Source organism: Dipodomys merriami, unplaced genomic scaffold (genome assembly GCF_024711535.1).
Source record: "Dipodomys merriami isolate MVZ:Mamm:240054 unplaced genomic scaffold, mDipMer1.0.p SCAF_421, whole genome shotgun sequence".
NCBI lineage: Eukaryota > Metazoa > Chordata > Mammalia > Rodentia > Heteromyidae > Dipodomys > Dipodomys merriami.
Window position 1 is genome coordinate 721140 of NW_027205838.1, and position 23668 is coordinate 744807.

The window sequence follows — 23668 nt, forward strand, 5'->3', positions numbered from 1 at the left end:
GATAAGAAACTCCCCGTCTTTCCTGCCTGGGCTGGCCTTGGATCATGATCCTCAGATCTCAGCTTCTGGAGTAACTAGGCTTGTAGACATGAGCCACCAGCACTGGACTTTCCATTTCTTAATTAACCTCATTTTTTTTCATGCCCCTAAACCTTGTCCCTGGGGGAGCCCCTGTCCCCAGCCTCTCCTGTCCCCTGGCAAGTCCCTGTAGACCCTGGGGCTCATTGGCTTTTTCCATTTAGGGGAAGTGTGGGAACCCCTCCCCCTGCCCTTGTGGTTTCCCTTCCCATCCAGGGCTCAGCTGGGCTTTCCCCATGGGGTGGAGGATGTGTAGGGGGGAGGCGGTGAGCTGCCACCTAAGCAGCCCAACTTTGTTCTCAGCAAAAGACCTGTGCCCTGCCTCTGTGCCTGTGTCCCTTGGGGTCCATGTGGCTCTTGTCTTGGGGCCTCTAACTCTCTCTCTCCTCTCACTCTCTCCTCCGCTTGCCCTCTGTCCTTGTCCCTTCCCTGGGGGTTTCCCCTGTCACCAATGGCAGCTGAAGCAGCGAAAGGAAAGGCCCCTCCACCACCATCTGTGGAGGGAGGGAGAGGCCCTGAGGTCACTTCTGCCTCACCCCCCAGGACCTTCCTGCAGCCCTGATCCAAGATGGCCGGCCGGGGCTGGGGGATTCTTCTGGCTGGTGAGTCAGACCTGGTTGGGGGGGGAAGGGGCTGAAGGGGGCACTGGGTTTTCCCTGGGGAGGTCCCAAGTCCCCTGCCTCCTACCCCAGCCTTGGGCATCCCCACCCCAGATCCAGAGAGCAGAGCCACCGCAGCCATGACCCCCAGGCTACTCCTGGTGCTCACCCTCTGCGTGTCCCCCAGTGGAGTGAAAGGTGAGTGGGAGCGGTGGGGCAGGGGAAGGAAGGTGGCTGAACAGAGGGATGGGCCTTCTCTAGGTACTAGCCCCTGCCTACCTATCTCTGTCTACCATGTATCTATTAGTGAAACCAAAGTAACCAGCCATGGTACAGATGGGGAAACCAAGGCACAGAGAAGCAGGAGCCTGGGGTGACAGCCAGGAATGGAGAATGGGGTCTCTATATCTACTGGCTGCCCATCGTTGGAGTCAGTCAAAAATGTTCATGAGAGCCAGGCGCCCGGGGCTCATGCATGTCATCCTAGCTACTCAGGAGGCTGAGATCTGAGAATCATGGTTCAAAGCCTGCAGGAAAGTCTGTGAGACTCTTATCTCCACTGAACCACGAGAAAACCAGAAATAGCACTGTGGTTCAAGTGGTAGAGCGCTGGCCTTGAGCTGAAGAGCTCAGGGACAGTGCCAAGGCCCAGAGTTCAAGCCCCACAACCAAAAAAAAAAGTTTATGTGTCTAGGTACCTGTGCTCATGTCTATAATCCCAGCTACTCAGGAGACAGATCTGAGGATCATTATTCAAAGCCAGGCTAGACAGAAAAGTCTGTGAGCCTCTTTTTTTTTTTTTTTTTAGCAAGTCCTGGCTTGAACTCTGGGCTTGGGCACTGTCCCTGTGCTCTTCAGCTCAAGGTGAGTGCTCTACCACTTGAGCCACAGCAGCACTTCCCATTTTCTAGTGGTTTATTGGAGATAAGAGTCTCTCCGGCCTGGCGCCCAAGGCTCACACCTGTAATCCTAGCTACTCAGGAGGCTGAGATCTGAGGATCATGGTTCAAATCCAGACCAGGCAGGAAAGTCCATGAGACTCTTATCTCCAATAAACCACTAGAAAACCGGAAGTGGTGCTGTAGCTCAAGTGGTAGAGTGCTCGCTTTGAGCTGAAGAGCTGAGGGACAGCGCCCAGGCCCAGAGTTCAAGCCCCACCACTGACAAAAAAAAAAAAAAGAGTCTCACGGACTTTCCTGCCCAGGCTGGCTTTGAACCGCAATCCTCAGATCTCAGCCTCCTGAGTAGCTAGGATGACAGGCATGAGCCACTGGCGCCAGCTAACTTCTAGCTTTTTCTGTGTATGTGGTACTGAGGAATCGAACCCAAGGGCTTCATGCAGCCTAGGCAAGCACTCTACCACTAAACCATATTCCTGGCCCCTAGAGTCTTTTATCGCCAATTAACCACCAGGAAACCAGAAGTGGTGCTGTGGCTCACAGTGGTAGAGTGCTAGCCTTGAGCTGAAGAGGTAAGGGACAGTGCCCAGGCTCTGAGTTCAAGACCCAGGACAGGCCCCAAAGAAAAAACAAAGCAAAACTCTTGTAACCCCATGGTAACTGCCCTGTTCACCTCTTGGTGTGGATGTAGGGGGGGCAGATCTATCTGGCATGGAAACCTTTATGTAGCTCCTACTCTGCGAGGTACTGGCTGCCAGTGTGGTGGAGGAGGGGGGCGGGGCTGAGCACACAACAGGGCTGTGGCAGTCTCTGGGGTGAATTTGAAGCTCAGGCTCCTGTCTCTTCTGCAGGGACCCCAGAGGCTGTGAGCCAGCTCAGGGTGCAGTGCCGTGCCTCTAGATATCCGGTGGCTGTAGATTGCTCCTGGATTCTATCACCAGCTTCCAATGCCACAGGGCCAATGTCCTTCATTGCCACATACAGGTCAGTGGGGCTGGAAGGGACCCCCGGGTGATGGCCCCCCCATAAGCCCTGGGGACACAGATACCCCAATCCCAGAGCAGCCTGAACAACAGAAAGTTCCTAAGGTGCCATGTGGCTTTTGCGGGCCCCAATGGCTCCGGTGGTTTAGGGCGTGGCCCCAGCGCCAGTGGGCGTGGTGCCGAGGGGCATGGCTCAGGGTGAGAGCGTGGTTTCACCTGTGAGGGGTGGGGCTCTGCTGCTGACAGCCTTGGCTTCCGTGGTGAGGGAATGACTGGATGGGAGGCAAGCAGCTTCAGGGTTGTGGGCGTGGCTACAGCGGTAAGGGGCGTGGCTATAGTGGTAAGGGGCGTGGTCACAGTGATGGGGTCCCAGTAGGCAGGGCATGACTGATCTGCCCAACCTGTAATCCTAGCTGCTCAGGAGCTATGATCTCAGGATCAAGATTCTAATCCAGCCTAGGGAGACAAATCCAAGAAATTTATCTCTAACCAGCAAACAGCTAAGCAAGCTCCCAAACTGGCAAATACATAAAGAAAGAAAGAAATGGGTGAGGTTGGCTGGGCGCTGGTGGCTCCTGCCTGTTATCCTAGCTACTCAGGAGGCTGAGATCTAAAGAGGGTGGTTCCAAGCCAGCACAGGCAGGAAAATCTGAGAAACTTTCATCTCCAGTTAAGTACCAGAAAACCAAACTGGACGTGGTGCTGTGGCTCCAAGTGGTAGAAAACTAGCCTTGAACAAAAGAGCTCAGGGACAGTGCCCAGGCCCTGAGTTAAAGCTCCAAGACTGGCAAGACAAAAACAAAAACAAAACTAAATGATGAGGTTAGTTTTACTATGTATGATACAAATATCACCCAAATATTTCAAATATTTACTACAATTTAACGTAACTATCTTTCTTCCTTTATTCGACTTGTATATTTATACTTAAGAGTAATCTGAGTATCAAAAACACTTAATTCCTTCCTTTTGGGGCTTGAACTCAGGGCCTGGGCGCTGTCCCTGAGCCTCTTTTGCTCAAGGCTAGTGCTCTACCACTTGAACCTCAGTGCCACTTCTGGTTTTCTGGTAGTTAATTGGAGATGAGTCTCTTCGTGCCCGGGCTGGCTTTGAACCGTGATCCTCAGATCTCAGCTTCCTGAGTAGCTAATATTACCTGGCTTGTGATAAACTAAGGATTTCCCACTCCTTGGCAGGCTCTCTGCTGTGAGCCACGCCCACTACAACGTTAGCCACGCCTTTTATGACTTGAGCCCGCCCCCTACTGCTTGGGCCCCGCCTCCATGATTTGAAACACACCCACCACTTGAGCCACGCCCCACGCCTTGAACCACGCCTACTACCGCTTGGGTCACGCCCCCATTTATTGAGACAGGCCTGCCACTGGCTCCGCGTCGTTCAGCCACGCCCCTACCACTAGAACTCCGCCCCCACGGCTAGATCACGCCCCGTACCACGTAGGCCACGCCCTTTGAGACACGCCCCTCGCCGCTCCCTAGGGAGCTGGGAAGGGAGGCCCTGACCGCCGCCCCTCTGCGTCTAGGCTGGGCATGGCCGCGCCTGGGGACAGCCGGCCCTGCCTACAGCCGGCCCCGGACGCCCCGCGTTGCTCAGTCCTGGACGTGCGGCTCTTCTCCATGGTGCCCCACGTGCTCAACGTCACGGTGCTGCGTCCCGGCGGCGCCGCCTACCGCCTGCTGCCTTTCGTGCCTGAACGCCTCAGTGAGTGACGGGCCTCGCCCCCTTGCCCCGCCCCCTCCGCCTGGGTCCCGCCCCCTCCGCCTGCGTCCCGCCCCCTCCGCCTGCGTCCCGCCCCCTCCGCCTGCGTCCCGCCCCCCGGTACCAATGTTCATGGTGACATCACTGGCGAGAGGGGGACGGTCTACTCATCCGTGTGTGAATGGATGCACACAGTGCTCTGTCCACACATTGGAGTATCACACAGCCAGGAGCAGGACGAGGCTGTGTCCACACTACTACATGGAGGGACCCCGAGGCCCCCCCCCCGTGCTTAGTGAGAGAAGCAGACACGAAAGGTCCCACAGTGTGAGGCTCCATGGAGAGGAACCATCCAGGGCGGGCAGATCTGGGGACAGGAAGGGAGCTGCTGCCGGCTGGGAAGGGCACAGTAGGTTGGTTGCACTCAACACCGCTGCATCTCTCTGCAGTGGAGAGTTTCACAATATGTGGACTATTCATGTCAGCAGCAGCAGTTGGCTCTTAGACTGTCTTCCCTGCTCTATGCGCCACGCGCTTTCATTTCTTGTCTGCTCCCTGATGGATTATGGAGCAGAAAGGTGTCCATCACCCTTGTGTCCTCCCCTAGAGTAGTAATGGATGCTCAACCTGGACTTGTTTTTGAGTTGATGAATGAATGAACAAATGGAAGAACAGACCAACAGATATACAGGTGGATGGATGGGTTGATGGTAGGTGGATGAATGGATGAATGAATGAGGGATGGATGATGGGTGAATACATGATGGATAGATGAATGAATGAATGGATCTTGGATGAATGATGGATGGTTGGTTGGATAAACGGATGTGTGGATGGATGAATAGACAAATGAGCACAGGAGTGGATGACTGCATGAAGTAATGAATGGATGCTTACATGATGAAATGACCACTGTCCCTGACCCTGCTTCTGCTGTCCCCTCAGTCAAACCAGACCCTCCCACTGGTGTGCGCCTGAGCCAAGTCTCTGGGCAGCGATTGCAGGTGCAATGGCAGCCGCCGCAGTCCTGGCCCTTCCCAGAGGTCTTCTCCCTCAAGTACTGGATCCGCTACAAGCGTCATGGAGCCACCCGTTTCCGCCAGGTGAGGAGGACCAGGGGGCACCTGGGAGGGAGAGCAGTGGGGCCACAGCCCACAGGTGCTGTGGGGCTTTGCACGGAGCTCGGGGATAGTCAGCAGCTCCACTCCAGACTGTTCACAACAGGGGCCACAGTGGGCCTCACTCCATCCTTGCTCTTTGTGCTCAGGGTGAGCACACCTCACTCCCGTCCTTGGTCCTATACACTCAGAGCTGCCTGCAAGACACACAGCAGCCCAAAATCCACAGAAGGACAAATAGCCACACACAAGGTGGAATATTACCCAGCCAGGAACAGGATGAGCTGTGACCCATGCTACAATCTGGAAGGATCTGGAGGCCACTGTGCTCAGTTTGAGAAATAGACACAAAAGACTCCACAGTGTGCAGCTCCATTGATAGGAAATGTCTAGAACAAGCAGATCCAGAGACAGGAAGTGGACTCGTGGGGACCAGGGCAGGGAAGGGGATGGGGTGATGCTCATGAGGACAGACCTGCTTTGGGGGCGATGGATGGTTGTGGAACTAGAGATGTTTGCACATCATCGTGAAATACACTAAATGCCCCTTAACGGTCTGCATTAAAAGGGTTCATTTTATTATGGTACACCATTTTCACCTTCATAGGAAAAAAAATACATTGCTGTAAATTTTAGAAAAGTAAAAACTAAAACGGGGCACTGGTGGCTCACGCCTGTAATCCTAGCTACTCAGGAGGCTGAGATCTGAGGATTGCGGTTTGAAGTCAGATCAGGCAGAAAAGTCTATGTGAGACTCTTATCTCCAATTAACCACCAGAAAACTGGAAGGTGCACTGTGGCTTAAAGCGGTAGAGCTCCAGCCTTGAGCTAAAGAGCGCAGGGACAGTGCCCAGGTCCCGAGTTCAAGCCCCACAACCCACAAAATAAATTTTAAAAATTAATTGTTAACCCTCCCCCCTCTTTTTTCCAGGCCTGGGGCTTGAACTCAGAATCTGAGCACTGTCCCCGAGCTTCTTTTGCTCAAGGCTAGCACTCTACCACTTGAGCCACAGCATCACTTCTAGCTTTTTCTGTGTATGTGGTACTGAGGAATCGAACCCAGGCCAGCACCCTACCACTAGACCACATTCCAGCACTTGTCTTCTGTTTATTTAGGCCTCCTACCTATACAATCTTTCACTACACGATTCCCACCACAGATTTCTTTTTGCCATTTTGGTATCTGAGGCAGGGTTCTGCTGCGTAGGCCTCCGGCCTCTACTTCCTCAGTGCTGGGATTACCGGTGTGTACCCCCACACCTGGAAGATAGTGCACTTTCTTTTCTTTTTGGCAGGACTGGGGTTTAACCACAGGACCTTATATACACTAGGCAAGTACTCAACTACTAAGCCATGCCCCCAGCCCAGCACTAGGAAATTTTGAGCTCACATAATGCTGAGCAGTGTGGCTCATGCCTATAATCCTAACGACTCAGGAGGCTGATATCTGAGGATCCAGACTCAAAGCTGCAGCTAGGACAGCTTTTGTGTGGTGACACAGCACATAGTATTCTGTCCATACATGTGTGTCCTTGCATGCATGTGTGTGTGTGTGTGTGTGTGTGTGTGCATGCTTGTTGTATGTGTGATCTCCTTCTGATAAACCCAACACAACCCAGTCCACAGGAAGCTTCAACCTGAACATCTTGCATAATTCATAGAGGCCCCACCTCCAAACATCATGGTAGGAATGAGTTTCCACCCTCTTCATTTCTCAGTAGGGAATCACCGTCAATGTATGAACACTTGAGGGACAACCAAGCCAAAGTCCAATCATAAGAGAGTTGTTAGGAAAAGCCATGTGGGCTGGGCATTTGGGAGCAGAGTCTAGGACTGGAGCTTAGGCTTATAAGGTGGATGTCTCAGGGTGGGGCCCAGTGCATGGTGACCCTTCCCACCTCTTCTTTCCTATGACCTGACTGTCTCCTGCTCCCAGGTGGGACCCATCGAAGCCACCACCTTCACCCTCAGGGCTGTGAGACCTCACTCCAGGTATTTAATCCAGGTGGCTGCTCAGGACCTCACCGACTACGGAGAGCCCAGTGACTGGAGTCTCCCTGCTGCTACCTCTGTGGCCCTGGGCAAGTAATGGAGACTTCCCAGAGCTCCTAAACGGAGGGGGCTGATTGATCCTGTCATGCCCCCCCCACACTGCTATTTGAGAATGGGGGGATCCATCTGGACTGGTTTCCAGTTCTGACCTGATCCTGCTGAGAAGCTGGGAAATCGAGCCAGTGTCTTTGCCTCTCTGAGCCTCAGTTTCCTGGCCTGTGAAATGGGATTGGGTTCTCCCCCACTTGAGCACAGTCCAGAGCTTCAAAAATAAGTATTTTCAATTAAAAACTTTCACTAGCAAAGAAGCTTTGTTGGAAACAGCATGCCTGCTGTCTTAGTCCTATTTTTTCATGTGTGTGCCACTATAACAGAGAAACCTAGAATGATTTTTTTTTCTGGAGATAGGAGTCACTATGTAGCTCAAGCTGGCTGGAAACTGAAAGTGAAGCCCAGCCTGGGCTCAAAGTTATTGCGACCCCCATCTTTTATCAGTATGCTGGTGTGGTGGCTCATGCCTATAACCCCAGCTACTCTGAAGACATAGGTAAAAAGATGGCAGTCCAGTAGAGCCTGGGGAAAAGTGTGAAGCCCTATCTGAAAATTATAGAGCTGAGTGCCAGTGGCTCAACACCTATAATCCTAGCTAGTGAGGAGGCTGAGATCTGAGGATCCTGGTTTGAAGCCAGCCCAGACAAGCAAATCCAAGAGACATATCATGAATGAATCACCAAAAAGCTGGAAGGGCAGTTCTGGCTCACATGGTAGAGCACAAACCTTGAATCCAAAAGCTCAGAGATAGCACGCAGGACCCAGGACCAGCAATAACAACCACAGTAAAAACCACCAATACACTGAAAGTGGGTGAGATTTGAGGATTTACTGAGATTGCCTGTCTACAGGGCTGAGGGTCACTTGGAGTCAGGAAGTTTAATTACATACAGTAAAGCTACCAGTACAGCCATATTCACTTCAGCTCTATTAGCCATAGCCAAGGCATGGAATCAGCCCAGATGCTCCTTAGTGGATGAATGGAGCAAGAAAATGTGATATAGGGCTGGGAAGGTGGCTCAGTGGCAGAGCGCTTGCCTTGCATGCCTGAGGCCCTGGGTTCAATTCCTCAGCACCACATAAGCAAAAAGAAAAAAGCCGGAAGTGGTGCTGTGGCTCAAGTGGTAGAGTGCTAGCCTTGAGCTGAAGAGCTGAGGGACAGCGCCCAGGCCCAGAGTTCAGGCCCCACGACCGGACCCCCCCCCCAAAAAAAAAGAAAGAAAATGTGATATAGATAATGGAATTTTACTCATCCATTAGAACGACTGATATTACAACATTTGTAAAGGTATGGACTATGTGCTGATAGTTCATGCCTGTAACTCCAGCTACTCAGGAGGCTGAGATCTGAGGAGTGCAGTTTGAAGCCAGCCTGGGCAGGAAAGGCCATGAGACTCTTTTCTCAAATTAACCACTAGAAAACCAGATGTGGTGCTGTGGCTCAAATTGGTAGAGGGCTAGCCTTGAGTGAAAAAGCTCAGGGACAGTGCTGAGGACCTGAGTTCAAGCCCCATGACAGACAAAGAAAAGAAAAGAAAAGAAATGGAAAAACCTGGAATAATAAACTACGTAGAGGAAAGTAATTTAGGCCCAGAAAGACATCGGATGTGTGTTTTCCCTTACATGTGGAAGCTAAATTTAGCTTAGAAACTCTTCACACATTAGGTGGAATGCAAGTGTATACAAATGTATTAACTGAAATACAGTGCATTCAATAGTGTAATTCCTTAGCAAAAATCAAAGTTCAGCAAAATAAAACTCCAGGAAGCAGGTACTCAAAAGGGGTGGAGTGTGGTCAAGGGTAAAGGGATAGAAGAATGAAGAGGAGAAGAGGGGAGATGCAGTTAAGAATCCAATGTCCATTCTACAAAATGAGAAAGAGTGAGGGAAGGGGTAGGGAGGGAGGGATGAGAATGTTGAACGGGTTGATAGGGATCAAGATATATTGTGAACTGCTTTGTTAAATGGCAACTCCTTGTAAAACTACTTAAAAGAAAAGGAAAATATAGATATTAAAAATGCTTAATTACAACATTTTCCTCTCCAACCTTGGTATCCCATTTTCATTTGGGTTGCATCCCCGCCACTCATGGCTGGCTGCTACCTGAATCTAAAATTAAGGAATCCAAAGGCCTGTAAAAAAATATTTCTACATTCTTCTCTGTAACTTCCATAGAATCCAACCTGGCCATTTTGAGGAGTAAAGAGAACAGTACTTGGGCTTGTACTCAGGGCCTCTCATGCTCCTGAGTCTTGCTTACTCACTTAGCACTTGAACCATGCCTCTAGTCCAGCTTTTTGGTGCTTAATTGGAGATAAGAGTATTTTCTTCCCAGGCTGGCTTTGAACCGTGATCCTCAGATCTCAACCTTCTAAGTCATTAGATTACAGGTGTGAACCACTGGCACCCAGCTCTCAACGTTTTCATCATAAATACTCCAGGATGTTAGGGCACTAGTGCCTTCTGTGAGCCAATGTGCCTGTACCCATGTCTGGGGTTCACTAATCAACTTTCTTGGTATATACTTCAATGTGCCCTTGAAATTATTCTTTTTGGGGACAACATAATTTCGTGGTACTGCCAGGCACTCAGGAGGATGAAATCTGAGGATCGCAGTTCAAAGCCAGCCTGGGCAGGAAAGTGTATCTCCAATAAACTATTCAGAAAAGGCCAGAAGTGGTGCTGTGGCTCAACTGAGAGGTGCTAGTCTTGAGCACAAACTGGTTCAGAGACAGTGCCCAGGCCCTGAGTTCAAGCCCCAAGACTGGCCTAAAAAACCAACAAAAAAAGTGGCACCTTATGGGGCCCAGCAGAGCCCCGAGCCTTTTGGATACCTTGTACCTGGAGTATCTCTGGTCACTCACCTGATGACAGGTGAACCCATCCCTATCACAATTTAATATTTTCCTCCCAGCAGGGGAGTCACTTTCTCAATACTATCTCACCAGGGAATATTTCCACTACATGGACTTGGTAGACCAGTAGTCTAGACCTTGCTCTCTGCTGCGTCCCCAGTATAAACGCAGAACAAACTTTATGAAAGAGACAGCCAGGTAGCTCACCTTTGAAAGATCAGGAGAATCGTGGTTTGAAGCCTGCCCCTCAAAACAAACAAACAAACAAACAAACAAAACGAAAAAACCCGAGACTCTATCTTCAATTGTAGTGGGGAGGGGCAGTGAGACCACTCAGTCCGCAGTAAAAATATAAAAGATTTTATTGAGGGAAAAGTGCTGATGTGCCAGGACTACGCCTGGAGTTGGGATCCCAGGAAACAGCCCACATGGGCTTTTAAGCATTTGGGGCTAGGGCCGGGAAAGGGGGAGGCTGGGTGTTGGTTTTAGCCAATGATTGTTACAAGAAATGCACACCTTAAGTTTAAATTTCCCACCGAAGTTTTGCTTGTGGGAAGCAGGGGAATAGAACAAAGGATGGTGATGGTCCTGCTGGGTTAGGGCTCACATTGCTCAGAAAAGAGCCTTCGAGTTACAGAGTGGCAGGGTTATGGAGTTACAGAGTTACAATTACAGTTACTAGCTAAAGTAATGAGTTACCAGGGAAGTCTTATCCACAGCACACTTACATTTATATCTTACAATCATTCATTATCCATTTTACACAATCCAACTCAAATATCATATTCCATCTTTACGTCCTCCACCATGTCACAAATACACAACAAAAAGCAGAAATGGAGCCGTGGCTCAAGTGGTAGAGGGCCAATCAATAATGCCAAAGGAGCATGCAAAGCCCTTAGTTCAAGCACAAAGCAAATAGAGGATGAAAAACACAGAACTCCGCAGTGTCAGAACAAAATTTTAACCAGTGATTCTAGACTTGTAGATACGCAACGCACCCACGAAAAGGAAGGGTCCAAATTCCGACCGCCACGGAACCTTGATTCCGCAGCCTCGTGTTTGCAAGTCGGGTGGGAATACAGTCGGACTCGGTGCCTGGGAGCTGAATATGGACCGGAAGCTGCGTTCGCAGCAGCCAATAGGAGATACAGGCGGAAGTGGTGTATCCGGAAACACGGGTGACGGTCGAAACCGCTTCAAAAAGCCCTAACATAACCAAGTCTCGGGAGCTTGGCAGCCGCGTAGGAGGCGAAGATGTCGGAGCGGAAAGTTTTAAACGTAAGAATCCGGCTGTTTCGCCTTTCTACCCGCAGGGGGAATATTAACGGACTCCGGGGAGGGGCCGCAACTCCCTGTGATTTCCATTCGGGGCCGGTTTTTCCTCCCGGGCTTGGTACCCCGGACGCCGCCCAATCACCGCCCTCGGAGGGCGGAGGCGGGCCTTCAGTGAGCCTTCCTTCCTCTGATTGGGTGCACGTCCTGGGGGCGGGGCTAGCCACCCTCCTTTTCCTCTGGCTTCTGAGATTGGCTCTTCCTGCGGCGTTCATCCAGTCAGCTCCTCAGGTAGCCGAACGTCCAGGAGGAATTACCGAAGCTGTCTTAAAGGTCCCGCCCCTCCGACGTTTCTGACCAATCATCGTTCTCGGGAGGGTTCTGTTTTGCTTTCGAGCTTCGGTTCGGCCAGTGAGGGACCCTGCCAGTACTTGGGAGCGCACCCCACCTCACCGCACCCGGTTGTTTAGAGCCCATTCGGAGCCCCATGGCTCCCCCTCGTCCAGTGTGCCGCAGCAGTTTGCCCCAGAGTCATGTCAACAGAACTAAACCCTGAACAGCTTGAATCTTGAGAGACTCAGTGCCCCCCTCTGTAAAGTGGGTACATTTTGCTTTCCTACCTCCTTGGGGTCGTTGCTAGTGATCCTTGAGACACGGAATATAGTGTGTTCTGCGTATTGGCTGCATCCCACTAAATCTGCTGCAAACACAAATCATTTTATCTTCTGATTCTTCAGTGACTTGGAATTGTGATTTTATTTTTATTTTTTGTTGTTTTTGAGACAGAGTCTCTGTAGCACAGGCTGGTCTGGAATTTCTGATCCTCCTGCCTGGGATGTCAGAAATGCACGACTCCTTGGTGTCATAAATGAATGGACAGATAAGAGATATAGGAGATCTCATGAAGGCAATTTTGTTTTTCTCACAATGGTGCAATAGGATATTCTACCCAGAGCTAGTCGGGTACACTGTGCAGGGCAGTTATCTAGACTTTTATCCCAATCTAAACTGTCTCTTCCCCTTGTCAAGGAATTAGGCCCACAGTCTAAGTATCGTTGATTACCAAGTTTAGAAAGCGGGCCATTCACTAATTCCTTTATTGCAGTTTATTATTTTCCTTAACAAAATATATCTCCCTGACATGGCTAGCTGTAACAAGCAGCACAGATACACTTTAGTTACACTTGAGCTAAATAAAGCAGGTAATTCCAGGAAATATCAATACACAATACCAAATACACTTTATTTGTTCTTTGCCAGTCCTGGGGCTTGAACGCAGAGCTGGGCACTATCCCTGAGCTTCTTTTGCTCAAGGCTAGCACACTTGAGCTACAGCACTACTTCTGGTTTTTTCTGTTTATGAGGTACTGAGGAATTGAACCAAGGGCTTTATGCATGCTAGGCAAGCACTCTACCACTAAGCCGCATTCCCAGCCCCAAAATACACTTTAGTGTAACAGAAAAGAATAGTTTTTCTTACAGGGATTATAGGAGTTCAACACTGCACCTAGCTTGGAGTTAATTTAAGTAACACAAATACACACACACACACATACACACACACACACACACACACACACACACACACACACACACACACACACACACACACACTCCATCCATGTCCCACCTTGGATATTATGAAGACCTAAGATTGCTCTTCCTTAAAAAGGCCTGCCTTTACTGGATGCCAGTGGCTCATGCCCATAATCCTAGCTGCTCAGGAGGCTGAGATCTAAGGATTGCAGTTCAAAGCCAGCATGGACAGGAATATCCCTGAGACTTATCTCCAATGAACCACCAAAACATCAGAAATGAAGCTATCACTTAAATGGTAGAGTGCTAGCTTTGAGTAAAAAAGCTCAGGGATAGTACCCAGTTCCTTAGTTCAGGCCACACGTGCGCGTGCAACTAGTGACTCATGCCTGTAACCCTAGCTACTCAGGAGGCTGAGATCTGAAGATTACAGTTCAAAGCCAGCCTGGGCAGGAAGGTCTGTGAGACTCTTATCTCTAGTTAATCACCAGAAAATGAAGTAAAGCTGTGGCTGAAGGCAGCCTTGAGCAAAAGGGCTTAGGAACAGCTCCTGCTTTTGTACTTGGTGACCATCTAGGCCCTTGAATTTCAGTATCGTTCTTGTTCCTCAATCAGAAGAACAGTGGATACCAGGCTTCTCTTGGTGAGCCACAAGCCCAGCCCCAGTAGAAGCCTCCATCACTAAGGGCTCTCCACACATCCTGCTACTTTGCTGGAGGAAGATACTAGAAGCTTGGTACTGCCCCAGTGCCCTGTCCTGGCATCACTTTCTGAGTTTTTTCCTTTGGCTAATTGTTGAAGAAAGCCACAGCACTGAGGTGGTATGTAACCTACGTGCTGAGATTCATACTAATATGATTCAAACCCAGGTCCTGCGGGAACCTCTTCCCTCTGCCCCTGGCCTGCTTATCACCTCCACCTTTGACCTTGCCTTCCTCCCTACAGAAATACTACCCACCAGACTTTGACCCTTCAAAGATCCCCAAACTCAAGCTGCCAAAGGACCGGCAGTATGTGGTGCGGCTCATGGCTCCCTTCAACATGAGGTGAGTGGTGGCTGTGTGGCCTGCACCAGTCATGCCAAATGAACCCCGCTGGCCAGCATCTCTGCACAGTTGGCCTGTCTCAAGTCTTGCCTCTGGTGTGGACCGCTGCAAGCCTCACTTTCCTCCTCTTTGAAGAGTAAACTTCCTAAGCCAAGTGCTGATGGCTCACACCTGTCATCCTAGGTACTCAGGAGGCTGAGATCTGAGGATTGTGGTCCGAAGTCACCCCGAGCAGAAAAGTCCCCGTGAGACTCTTATCTCCAATTAGCCACTCAAAACCCAGAAATGGTGATGTGGCTCAAGTGGTAGAGCGCTAACCTTGAGTACAAAGAGGCTTAGGGACAGCACCCAGGCTCTGAGTTCAAGCTCCACACAACTGACAAAAGAAATGAAAAAAAGATTAAACTTCCCGTGCCTGGGCTTGGGCTTCAAGTAAAGAAGAGAAACAAATGTTGGGCAGCCCACACCCACCCCCCAGGCCAGAATTCCCAGTGACAGCCTAGCTTGTTCCTGCCTCAGGCCTTCTTTTTTTTTTTTTTTTTTTGGTCGGGCCCTGGGGCCTGAACTCTGGGCCTGGGCGCTGTCCCTCAGCTCTTCAGCTCAAGGCTAGCGCTCTACCACTTGAGCCACAGTGCCACTTCCGGCTTTTTTCTTTTTGCTTATGTGGTGCTGAGGAATCGAACCCAGGGCCTCAGGCATGCAAGGCAAGCGCTCTACCACTGAGCCACCTTCCTAGCCCCTGCCTCAGGCCTTCTGTACCTGCTACGTCCTCTTCCTGGAGCACCTCTCTACCTCTTCAGTCCTAGCTCAGCTCTCATCCCCTTGCAGGATACAACCTTAGTCTGACGGGCCCTTCAGACTAGTTCTGAATCATCCAACTGCTGACCCTTGTGTGCATTTGATAGCTCATACACCTGTTGCTCCTTTGGGTCGGTGAGGAACAGAAGGTTCCAGAAGGTGACCTTTCTTCTGGCACTCCCTCCTTCACTCTGTAGATGTTGGGTATCAGACAAAGGCCCCCCCGCCACATCGGGTTGTGCAGTCTGGTGAGGAGTGGGGGGTGTTACCTTAGGCAGGCACACGAAGTCCGTGGGACAGAGAGCCGCTGCACTGCTGGGGCAGAAGGGGTCAGCTTCTCAGCCAGCATGGTGAGTGAAGTGTCAGAACCCGTGTCAGCAGACTGGTCACTGGTCACAGGAAGCTTGCAGTTTGTAACTGGCCTGGGCAGAAATAGTTTGCCAACCTGTTTCCAATTAACTGATAAAAAGCAGGATTGGAGGTGTGGCTTGAGTGGCTTTGGGCCCCAGCTGAGCAAGTGGAATGAGATACACACAGAGTGCCAGGAGAGGAAGAGGGGCTCCCAGACTCTTGGAATGGCAAAGCAAAGGCCCTGGTGCAGGAGCAGGCTGGAGGTGTTTGTAGGAGCAGGAGGCTAGCCCGATGGGGCTAGCAGCCAGGGTGACAGAAGTCAATCTTCCCCGGTGGGATATTGTGGATGGATAGATACCCCATGGTGGCAGGTCTGCTTCTGACTAGTCTGGACATTCAGCTCTGGGGGCGGGGTGGAGACCTGGTGGGTGTCAGAGCCGGTGGGGTGCCCCCGCGTCCTGCCAGTGGGCATGGCTTGAGCTCCTGCCCCATCCCAGGTGCAAGACGTGCGGAGAGTACATCTACAAGGGCAAGAAGTTCAACGCGCGCAAGGAGACCGTGCAGAACGAGGTCTACCTGGGGCTGCCCATCTTCCGCTTCTACATCAAGTGCACGCGCTGCCTGGCTGAGATCACCTTCAAGGTAGACCACCCCGCCCACCCCCCTCCGCTGCTCCCGTCAGATTGCACAGGGAAGGCTTCTGACGCCCCCAGGAGACCCCACTCAGTTGATGGCAGAAAATCGGGGACCATGTTGGTGACATCATTACTTCTACAGGCAGAAAGTTAGTAGAATATACTGCTGTAAGGTAACAGACTTGACAGGCAAATCATTATCGGGTAGAACACTCTACAGTCAGCCGGGCGCTGGTGGCTCATGCCTATAATCCTAGCTACTCAGGAGGCTGATATCTGAGGATTGCAGTTCAAAGCCAGTTGGGACAGGAAAGTTCATGAGACTCTTATGTGCAGTTAATCACAGAAAAAGCCTAAAGTGGTGCTGTGGCTTAACAGCATTAACAGCATTCAGGCGTAGAGTTCAAGGCCCATGCGTTGATACAGTCAGTAAAAGTCATGTTGTTTGTTCAGCAGCACTGGGGTTGGAACCTCACACATGTAGATAAGCACTTACCACTGTGCTATATCTCCAGCCTATGTTTTTCGTATTCATTGTTACCACAATTATGGACAAGACAAAACAGGACAGGGGACCTAAGACGCCATTTTCATACACTTCTGCTCTAGGCTGAGTATATATATATTTTTTTTCTTTTGCCAGTCCTGGGGCTTGAACTCAGGGCCTGGCCACTGTCCCTAAGCTGCTTTTGCTCAAGGCTAGCACTATATTGCTTTAGCCACAGTGCCAAGGGGTGGCTTTTTCTATTTATGGGATACTGAGGAATGGAACCCAGGGCTTCATGCATGCTAGGCAAGAACTTTAACACTAACCACATTCCTACCCACCCCCCCCCCTTTTTTTTTTGTTAGTCCTGAGGCTTGAACTCTGAGCCTGGGCACTGCCCCTCCCTCAGCTCTTCAGCTCAAGGCAAGTGTTCTACCACTTGAGCTACAGCACCACTTCTGGTTTTCTAGTGGTTTATTGGAGATAGGAGTCTCACTGGTCTTTCCTGCCCGGGTTGGCTTTGGCTTTGAACCACGATCCTCAGATCTCAGCCTCCTTAGGATTACAGGCGTGAGCCACCAGCGCCCGGCATCCATTTCCAGTTTGTTTTTTTTTTTTTTTTTTTTTTTTTTGGGTCCAGTCGTGGGGCCTGAACTCTGGGCCTGGGCACCGTCCCTCAGCTCTTCAGCTCAAGGCTAGCGCTCTACCACTTGAGCTATAGCGCCACTTCTGGCTTTTTTTCTTATGTGGTGCTGGGGAATCGAACCCAGGGCCTCATGCATGGAAGGCAAGCGCTTTACCACTGAGCCATCTTCCCAGCCCGAAATTTTTTTTTTTTTTTTTTTTGGTCCGGTCGTGGGGCCTGTACTCTGGGCCTGGGCGCTGTCCCTCAGCTCTTCAGCTCAAGGCTAGCACTCTACCACTTGAGCCACAGTGCCACTTCGGGCTTTTTTCTTTTTGCATATGTGGTGCTGAGGAATCGAACCCAGGGCCTCAGGCATGCAAGGCAAGTGCTCTACCACTGAGCCACCTTCCCAGCCCTCCAGTTTTTTATTGGAGATGAGTTTCATGGAATTTCCTGTCCAGGCTGGCTTTGAACTGTGATCCTCAGATCTCAGCCTCCTAAGTAGCTAGGATTATAGGTGTGAGCCACTGGTGCCCAGCTTGAGTATATATTCTTTTACCATAAACTTTTTTCCTTTGACCAAAATAGATTTGCCTGCTGGCTGTCATAGCACCTTCCTGTAACACTAGCACATCATAAATAAAAGGGAAGCAACATAGAGGGTGCAGAATGGAGGCTGGACAGTGACCAGGGCTGGCAGAGGGGGCTTAAAGCCCATGCCAGGGAATTGGGTATTTCCATAGAGAAGATAGGAGCTTTACAAAGAACAAGCTGCCAAAGCAATAAGACAAGAAAAGGAAACGAGAGCGGAAGGAATATAAAGTTGCTGCAGTGCCCGGCTGCTGGTGGCTTCCAGGACACAGAGCTGACTTTTGTCCCCTACGTCCCCCAGACAGACCCTGAAAACACAGACTATACCATGGAGCACGGGGCCACAAGGAACTTCCAGGCTGAGAAGCTCCTGGAGGAGGAGGAGAAACGCGTGCAGAAGGAGAGGGAGGACGAGGAGCTGAACAACCCCATGAAGGTGAGCTATGGTGCGAGGTTCTGTGGTTCTTCACTGCGGTGCAGCTCCATCCTTGCCTGGGATCTGGGATCCAGAATCAAGAGTCCCACACAGCATGCGCGAGGCTCTTGTCTCCTGGGCTTGGAATCTCCCATGAGGTTTTGGTGAAGACATTTGCGTGGGGGCCACCTGATCGGAAGGTCTGACCGGGGCAGTGTTGGGCTGCAGAGCCCGGCGGCCCTGCTGGTTTTACACATGACTGTGGGCAGGGGGCCTCGGCAGTCACCCCATGGGCAGTGGCACGCCACTGCGTGAGCCTCTTCCCCACCTGGCATCTGCTGCCCCCCAGGGAGAGCCAGGAGGTCACGTGACTTTTGCGGCCTCCGCTGGGAAGTGGCACCTTGTCCATCTGTTCTATCAGGAGTGAGCTGGCGTGTCCAGGCTATGCCTCGATTGTACAGAAAAGTTGTAGGACGATTTTGTTTTTTTTTGTGGAACTCTGGGTCTAGGCACTTTCCCTGAGCTTTTTCACGCAAGGCTGGCGCTCTACCACTTGAGCCACAGCTCCACTTCTGGCATTTTGGTGAGTCATTGGAGATAGAGTCTCATAGACTTTCTTACCCAGGCTGGCTTTGAACCAGGATCCTCAGATCAGCCTCCTGAGTAGCTAGGATTACGGGAGGGAACTACCAGTGGCCAATTTATGCACAATCTTAAAACCACCCACACAACTGCCACTTTCTAGAGGGCAAAAGACAGCAAGGCCCCACAGAAGCAGGAGGAGCTAAAGCACCACAGCCAGGCCAGGCTGGCTCTACCACCCAGCTCCGAGGCCTGGAGCACCTCAGTTTCCTTTTCTGTTTCTAGGAGGGTTTGAGGCATTTGAGAACCTAATAGCAGATGCTTTTCTTTTTCTTCCTTCCTTTCTTTTTCTCTGTGTGTGTGTGTGTGTGTGTGTGTGTGTGTGTGTGTGTGTGTGTGTGTGTGTGTGTGTGTGTGTGTGTGTGTGTGTGTGTGTGTGTGTGTGTGTGTGTGTGTGTGTGTGTGTGTGTGTGTGTGTTGAACAGCCTGGGCACTATCCTTCAGGTTTTTTTTTTTTTTTGCTCAAGACTAGCACTCTACCACCTGAGCTTTTTAGCGGTTCATTGGAGATAAGACCATTGTATCTGGGGGCTGGGAAGGTGGCTCAGTGGTAGAGCGCTTGCCTTGCATGCCTGAGGCCCTGGGTTCGATTCCTCAGCACCACATAAGAAAAATGCTGGAAGTGGCGCTGTGGCTCAAGTGGTAGAGTGCTAGCCTTGAGCTGAAGAGCTGAGGGACAGCGCCCAGGCCCAGAGTTCAGGCCCCACGACCGGACCCCCCCAAAAAAAAATGACTGTTGTATCTGGGCTGGCTTTGAACCACAACCCTCAGATCTCAGTGCCCAGAGTAGCTGAATGCAGGCGTAGGCCACCAGCGCCCAGCTGCAGGTGCCCGCCTTTACTTGGTGAAATTTCTCATGATTACATTCACTAATGAAGCCAGATTGGAAATCCAGACTTCCTGACTCAACTGGATCCTTTCTACCCATCCTCTACCTGTGGGTTCACAGGTGACCCCACTACACAGCTATGTGGCCTCCAGCGGTTGGTTGCCTGCCCTCCGTGTTCCTTCCACAAGTGGGGCCCAGGTAGGACAGAGGGGGCTGGTATCTGGATCCCTGTGAGCACCAGCTCCCCCGTCTCACGGCCACAGGTGCTAGAGAACCGCACGAGGGACTCGAAGCTGGAGATGGAGGTGCTGGAGAACCTGCAGGAGCTGAAGGACTTGAACCAGCGCCAGGCGCACGTGGACTTCGAGGCCATGCTACGCCAGCACCGCCTGTCCCAGGAGGAGCGGCAGCAGCAGCAGCAGGAGGAGGACGAGCGGGAGACGGCGTGAGTCACCGCGGGGTCCCTCTTCCTGAGACCCCAGTGTCCTAGGGGAGACAGGGAGACGTCCCTGAGCCCTCCGACCCCCACCCCACATGTTTACTCCCCTGGGGAACACAGGATCCCTCAGTGCTAAGCAAGCAATCACCCCATGCTGAGCCACAGCCCAGCCAGCAGAGGTGACGACTTTAAGTCCTCTGTTCCAGGGCAGGGAAGGACAGTAGGGGCCCCATGCTCCTTGACAGAGGGTCCCCAGCCTTGGCCCTAGCAGATCAGGTCTCCATGCTCCTCTGTTCTGTCCCCCAGGGCCCTGCTGGAGGAGGCTCGGCGAGGCCGGTTGCTGGAGGACTCAGACTCAGAGGACGAGGCTGTTCCCGCCACGCCCCGGCCTGCGGTCAGGCCCAGCCCCACTGCCATCCTACACGAGGTGAGCCAGGCCCGGCCCGCAGGGGCTCGTGCAGCGCCACGCCAGGTGGCAGGAGCATGGCGTGTGGTTTCCTGTTTCCCGTTGAAGCTGTGGGAGCAGGGGCCCTTGTGACACCCCAGGACTCCACAGCGTGACAGGGGACCTGGCTTCTGGGGGCTCCTGGAGCATCGTTCCTGCCCTGTGGGTGTCACCAGCCAGATTGTCCAGCTGGGGCACAGGGAAGGGCAGGGGAGCTGGTCCTTGCAGGCTCAACCGGAGCTGGGGCACCTGGCCGAGCTGTGGAGGCCTCGCCCAGTAGGAGAGGAGGGCAGGGAATGTCTTGTCCACCCAGCTCCATAGCAGTCTACTCTCCATCCCGTCAGTGCGCGCAGCCACAGCCCCAGAGGCTGCCCCAAGGCCTGAGGGTCCAGCCTGTCCCCCTAATTGTCTAGTCTGACCTACAAGGCCACCTGCCCTGGGTGGTGGTCAGTGCACCTCTGGAACTCTGGGAGGAGATGGATGCCTGGGGGGAGCCACATCCCCTGCCCCTCACATCCCCATACCAGCCTGTCATTGGTTAGAGCATAACTACCTGACCATATCCTGCAAAGGAGGCTGGGAAATGTAGTTTTGAATGTTGGCAGTGGTTTCCCAGCCGAGGATCCATCAAGGTTAGCAGACAGCATAGACCTGGGTTGCATTCCCTCAGCCATCAGTCTTCTGATGTCACAGCAAAGCCAGCTGGCCAGCTTGCTCTTGTGCAGATTCTGGGGCTTCAACTCGGCCTCACATTATCACATGGCTTTATTTTATTTTACTTTTTTTTGCCAGTTGTGGGGCTTGAACTCTAGGCCTGGACGCTGTCCCTCAGCTCTTCAACTCAAGCTCTACCACTTGAGCCACAGCGCCACTTCCAGTTTTCTGGTGGTTCATTGGAGATAAGAGTGTCATGGACTTTCCTGCCTGGGCTGGCTTTGAACCGCAATCTTCAGATCTCAGCCTCCTGAGTAGCTAGCATTGTAGGCGTGAGCCACCAGCGCCTGGCTGCTTTTTTTTTTTTTTTTTTTTTAATTTAAGGCTTGTGGTCTACTATTTCAGCCATGCCTCTTCCTGTTTTGTTTTGTTTTGTTTTGTTTTGTTTTTTGTTTTTCTGGTGAATTGAAGACAAGAGTCTCTTGGATTTATCTTCCTGGACTAGCTTCAAAACCCAATCCTCAAATCTCAGCCTCCTGAATAGCTAGGATTACAGGTGTGAACCACTGGTGCCTGGCTTGGTTTTTCTTTGCATTTAAGAAACCATTTTGCTGGGCACCGGTGGCTCAATGCCTGTAATTTAGAGCAGGGGAGAGCTGGCCAGCTCATCAGCTGCTTTACCAGGGTCGTTCGTGGGCTGGGGTCGAGGAGGTCAGAACAGTTCTAACCTGGGTCAAGGGCCCTCCCATCATGTGGTATCTCCCCTCCCCCCACTACACCACTAGGTTCCAAAGACCAAGAGGAAGACGGATGGCAGGGCGCAGCTGGCGGGCCTGGTGGTGGTGAAGAAGATAAAGACACAAGCCGAGGGCCCGGGCCAGGGGAAGGCCCCAGGTAAGTGCCTCAGCACTGCTCACCCCCTTCTTGCTGGACTCAGGGTCCCGGTGTCCCAGGCCGGCTAGCTGCTGTGCTGGCCCTGAGCCCTGACCTGTTTCCCGTGCTGTGAAATGGGGTGTAATGAGGGGCCGTTGACAGTCAGGGCCCATTGCTGAGGATGCTAGGGGATCCCAGCGCTGGGCTTCCATGAGCCATCGGTTACAGGAATCCCAGTGCTGTGCGTGTAAGGACGAGCCCAGAAACGGGTGGCCACTGGTCCCAGGCCGCACAGCGGCCAGATGGCAAGGCCCAGACTGTGGGACCTCATCATCTGCCTCATGGTGCTATCTTTGCCCTTGGGGCCATCTCTGCTTTCTTCTGGCAAGTTCCAGGGTGGGGTGGTGGGTCAGGACCCACCCGCCACCGCCGCCCTCCACCCTGGGTTTCGCAAATGGGTAGCACTGGCTGGCCATGGGCTCCAGCCTCCCTCATGGGAAGGGGTGGGCGGCCTTCCATGCCAGGACAGCTGATCGGCCCGCCCCTGCCCTCACAGGTGCCCCACAGAGTGGGACGGAAGCAGGCCCTGTGCCCCAGACGCCCAGCGCCTCCTCCCTGAGCCAGCTGGGTGCCTACGGGGACAGTGAGGACAGCGAGGGCAGCAGCTGAGCGCCGCCCACACCGAGGGCCATCTCAGGCCCAGCCTTGGCCACACTGGAAACCCCAGGAGCCGGCGGTCACCACTGGAGGTCCCCACACCAGCCAGCGCCACCAAAGGACATCATCCACGGCCGGCAAGGCCCAGCTCCTGCACGCCAGCAGTGTGCTGTCCCCAGAAATCCTGGCTGCACCCCGCCTCCGAGCCCTGCTGGGCTGTCCTGGAGATGTGCACCCTGACTGCCCTCTGGAGTGCCCCCCTCCCTCTCCCCCATGCCACCTGTGCAACCCGTGAATGGACTCTGCCTGGCAGCCTCCGCCTTCGCTCCTCAGGTGCAGGCCAGCAGAGGCCTTGCTGCAGGACCCTCTTGTTCCAGAGACTTCCTGTGTCCCCCACGTGTACCCCACCCAGGGTCTGGGCTTTGGGACCACAGCATCCTTACGTTCATTGATACCAGAGTTCACCCTTTGCAATGGTCAGTTTTCTGTTACTGTGACAAAATGCCCCCAGGATCAGTTCTTCTAAAGGACAGGAGAGTTGTTTGTTTATTTGTCTGTCCTGGGGATTGAACTCAGGGCCTGGGCGTCATCCTTGAGCCTCTTAGTACTCAAGCCTAGCACTCTACCACTTGAGTGACAGTGCCACTTCTGGCTTTTTCTCAGTAGTTTATAACTGAGTCTAATGGACTTTCATGCCCGAGCTGGCTTCAAACTACGATCCTTAGATCTTGACCTCTTAAGTAGCTAGGATTACTAACCTGAGCCACCAGTGCCTGGCTCATGAAGGTTATTTAGCTCACTCCTGGCACAGATGATTCAAGGCTGTGGCTGCGTATCTGCGTGGCTCTGGCCGGCACCTTTCCAGTGTGTCATGGCAGTGGCGGTGTGGCTGTTAAGTTTAAGAGGGAGGCTCAGCCGGGCGCTGGTGGCTCACGCCTGTAATCCTAGCTACTCAGGAGACTGAGATCTGAGGATCGCGGTTCAAAGCCAGCCCGGGCAGGAGACCGTGAGACTC

The 23668-nt window shown here is 52.3% G+C and overlaps 2 protein-coding genes across 3 annotated transcripts; both read left to right on the forward strand.

The window, feature by feature from the left end:
• The first annotated feature begins 402 nt into the window (after positions 1 to 402).
• On the forward strand, positions 403 to 7740 carry LOC138807612 (interleukin-27 subunit beta-like). 2 transcript variants are annotated; one of them, XM_069993394.1, is made up of 6 exons: positions 403 to 680; positions 771 to 875; positions 2428 to 2560; positions 4103 to 4281; positions 5224 to 5381; positions 7333 to 7740. In XM_069993394.1, the coding sequence occupies exons 1-6, from the start codon at positions 647 to 649 to the stop codon at positions 7483 to 7485; spliced, it is 762 nt and encodes a 253-aa protein (XP_069849495.1). In that variant the 5' UTR covers positions 403 to 646; the 3' UTR covers positions 7486 to 7740. The 2 variants fall into 2 exon arrangements, with proteins under 2 accessions (XP_069849495.1, XP_069849496.1); XM_069993395.1 differs by having other exon boundaries at positions 792 to 875.
• Positions 7741 to 11504: 3764 nt separating this feature from the next.
• Positions 11505 to 23122, forward strand: LOC138807613 (splicing factor YJU2-like). The gene is made up of 8 exons (XM_069993396.1): positions 11505 to 11636; positions 14112 to 14212; positions 15859 to 16003; positions 18001 to 18135; positions 19849 to 20030; positions 20331 to 20451; positions 21909 to 22017; positions 22553 to 23122. Exons 1-8 carry the CDS (start codon positions 11613 to 11615, stop codon positions 22663 to 22665), a joined length of 930 nt encoding a protein of 309 aa, XP_069849497.1. The 5' UTR covers positions 11505 to 11612; the 3' UTR covers positions 22666 to 23122.
• The last annotated feature ends 546 nt before the right edge of the window (positions 23123 to 23668 follow it).

What these genes read in the sequence shown, in the direction of transcription:
- LOC138807612 (XM_069993394.1), top strand. Translation starts at nt 647, where the DNA reads ATGGCCGGCCGGGGCTGGGGGATTCTTCTGGCTG. An exon ending in GTCCCCCAGTGGAGTGAAAG is followed by an intron (nt 876 to 2,427) that starts GTGAGTGGGAGC and finishes TCTCTTCTGCAG; the next exon opens with GGACCCCAGAGGCTGTGAGC. An exon ending in TTTCGTGCCTGAACGCCTCA is followed by an intron (nt 4,282 to 5,223) that starts GTGAGTGACGGG and finishes CTGTCCCCTCAG; the next exon opens with TCAAACCAGACCCTCCCACT.
- LOC138807613 (XM_069993396.1), top strand. Translation starts at nt 11,613, where the DNA reads ATGTCGGAGCGGAAAGTTTTAAAC. An exon ending in AGCTGAACAACCCCATGAAG is followed by an intron (nt 18,136 to 19,848) that starts GTGAGCTATGGT and finishes TCACGGCCACAG; the next exon opens with GTGCTAGAGAACCGCACGAG. An exon ending in GAGGACGAGCGGGAGACGGC is followed by an intron (nt 20,031 to 20,330) that starts GTGAGTCACCGC and finishes TCTGTCCCCCAG; the next exon opens with GGCCCTGCTGGAGGAGGCTC.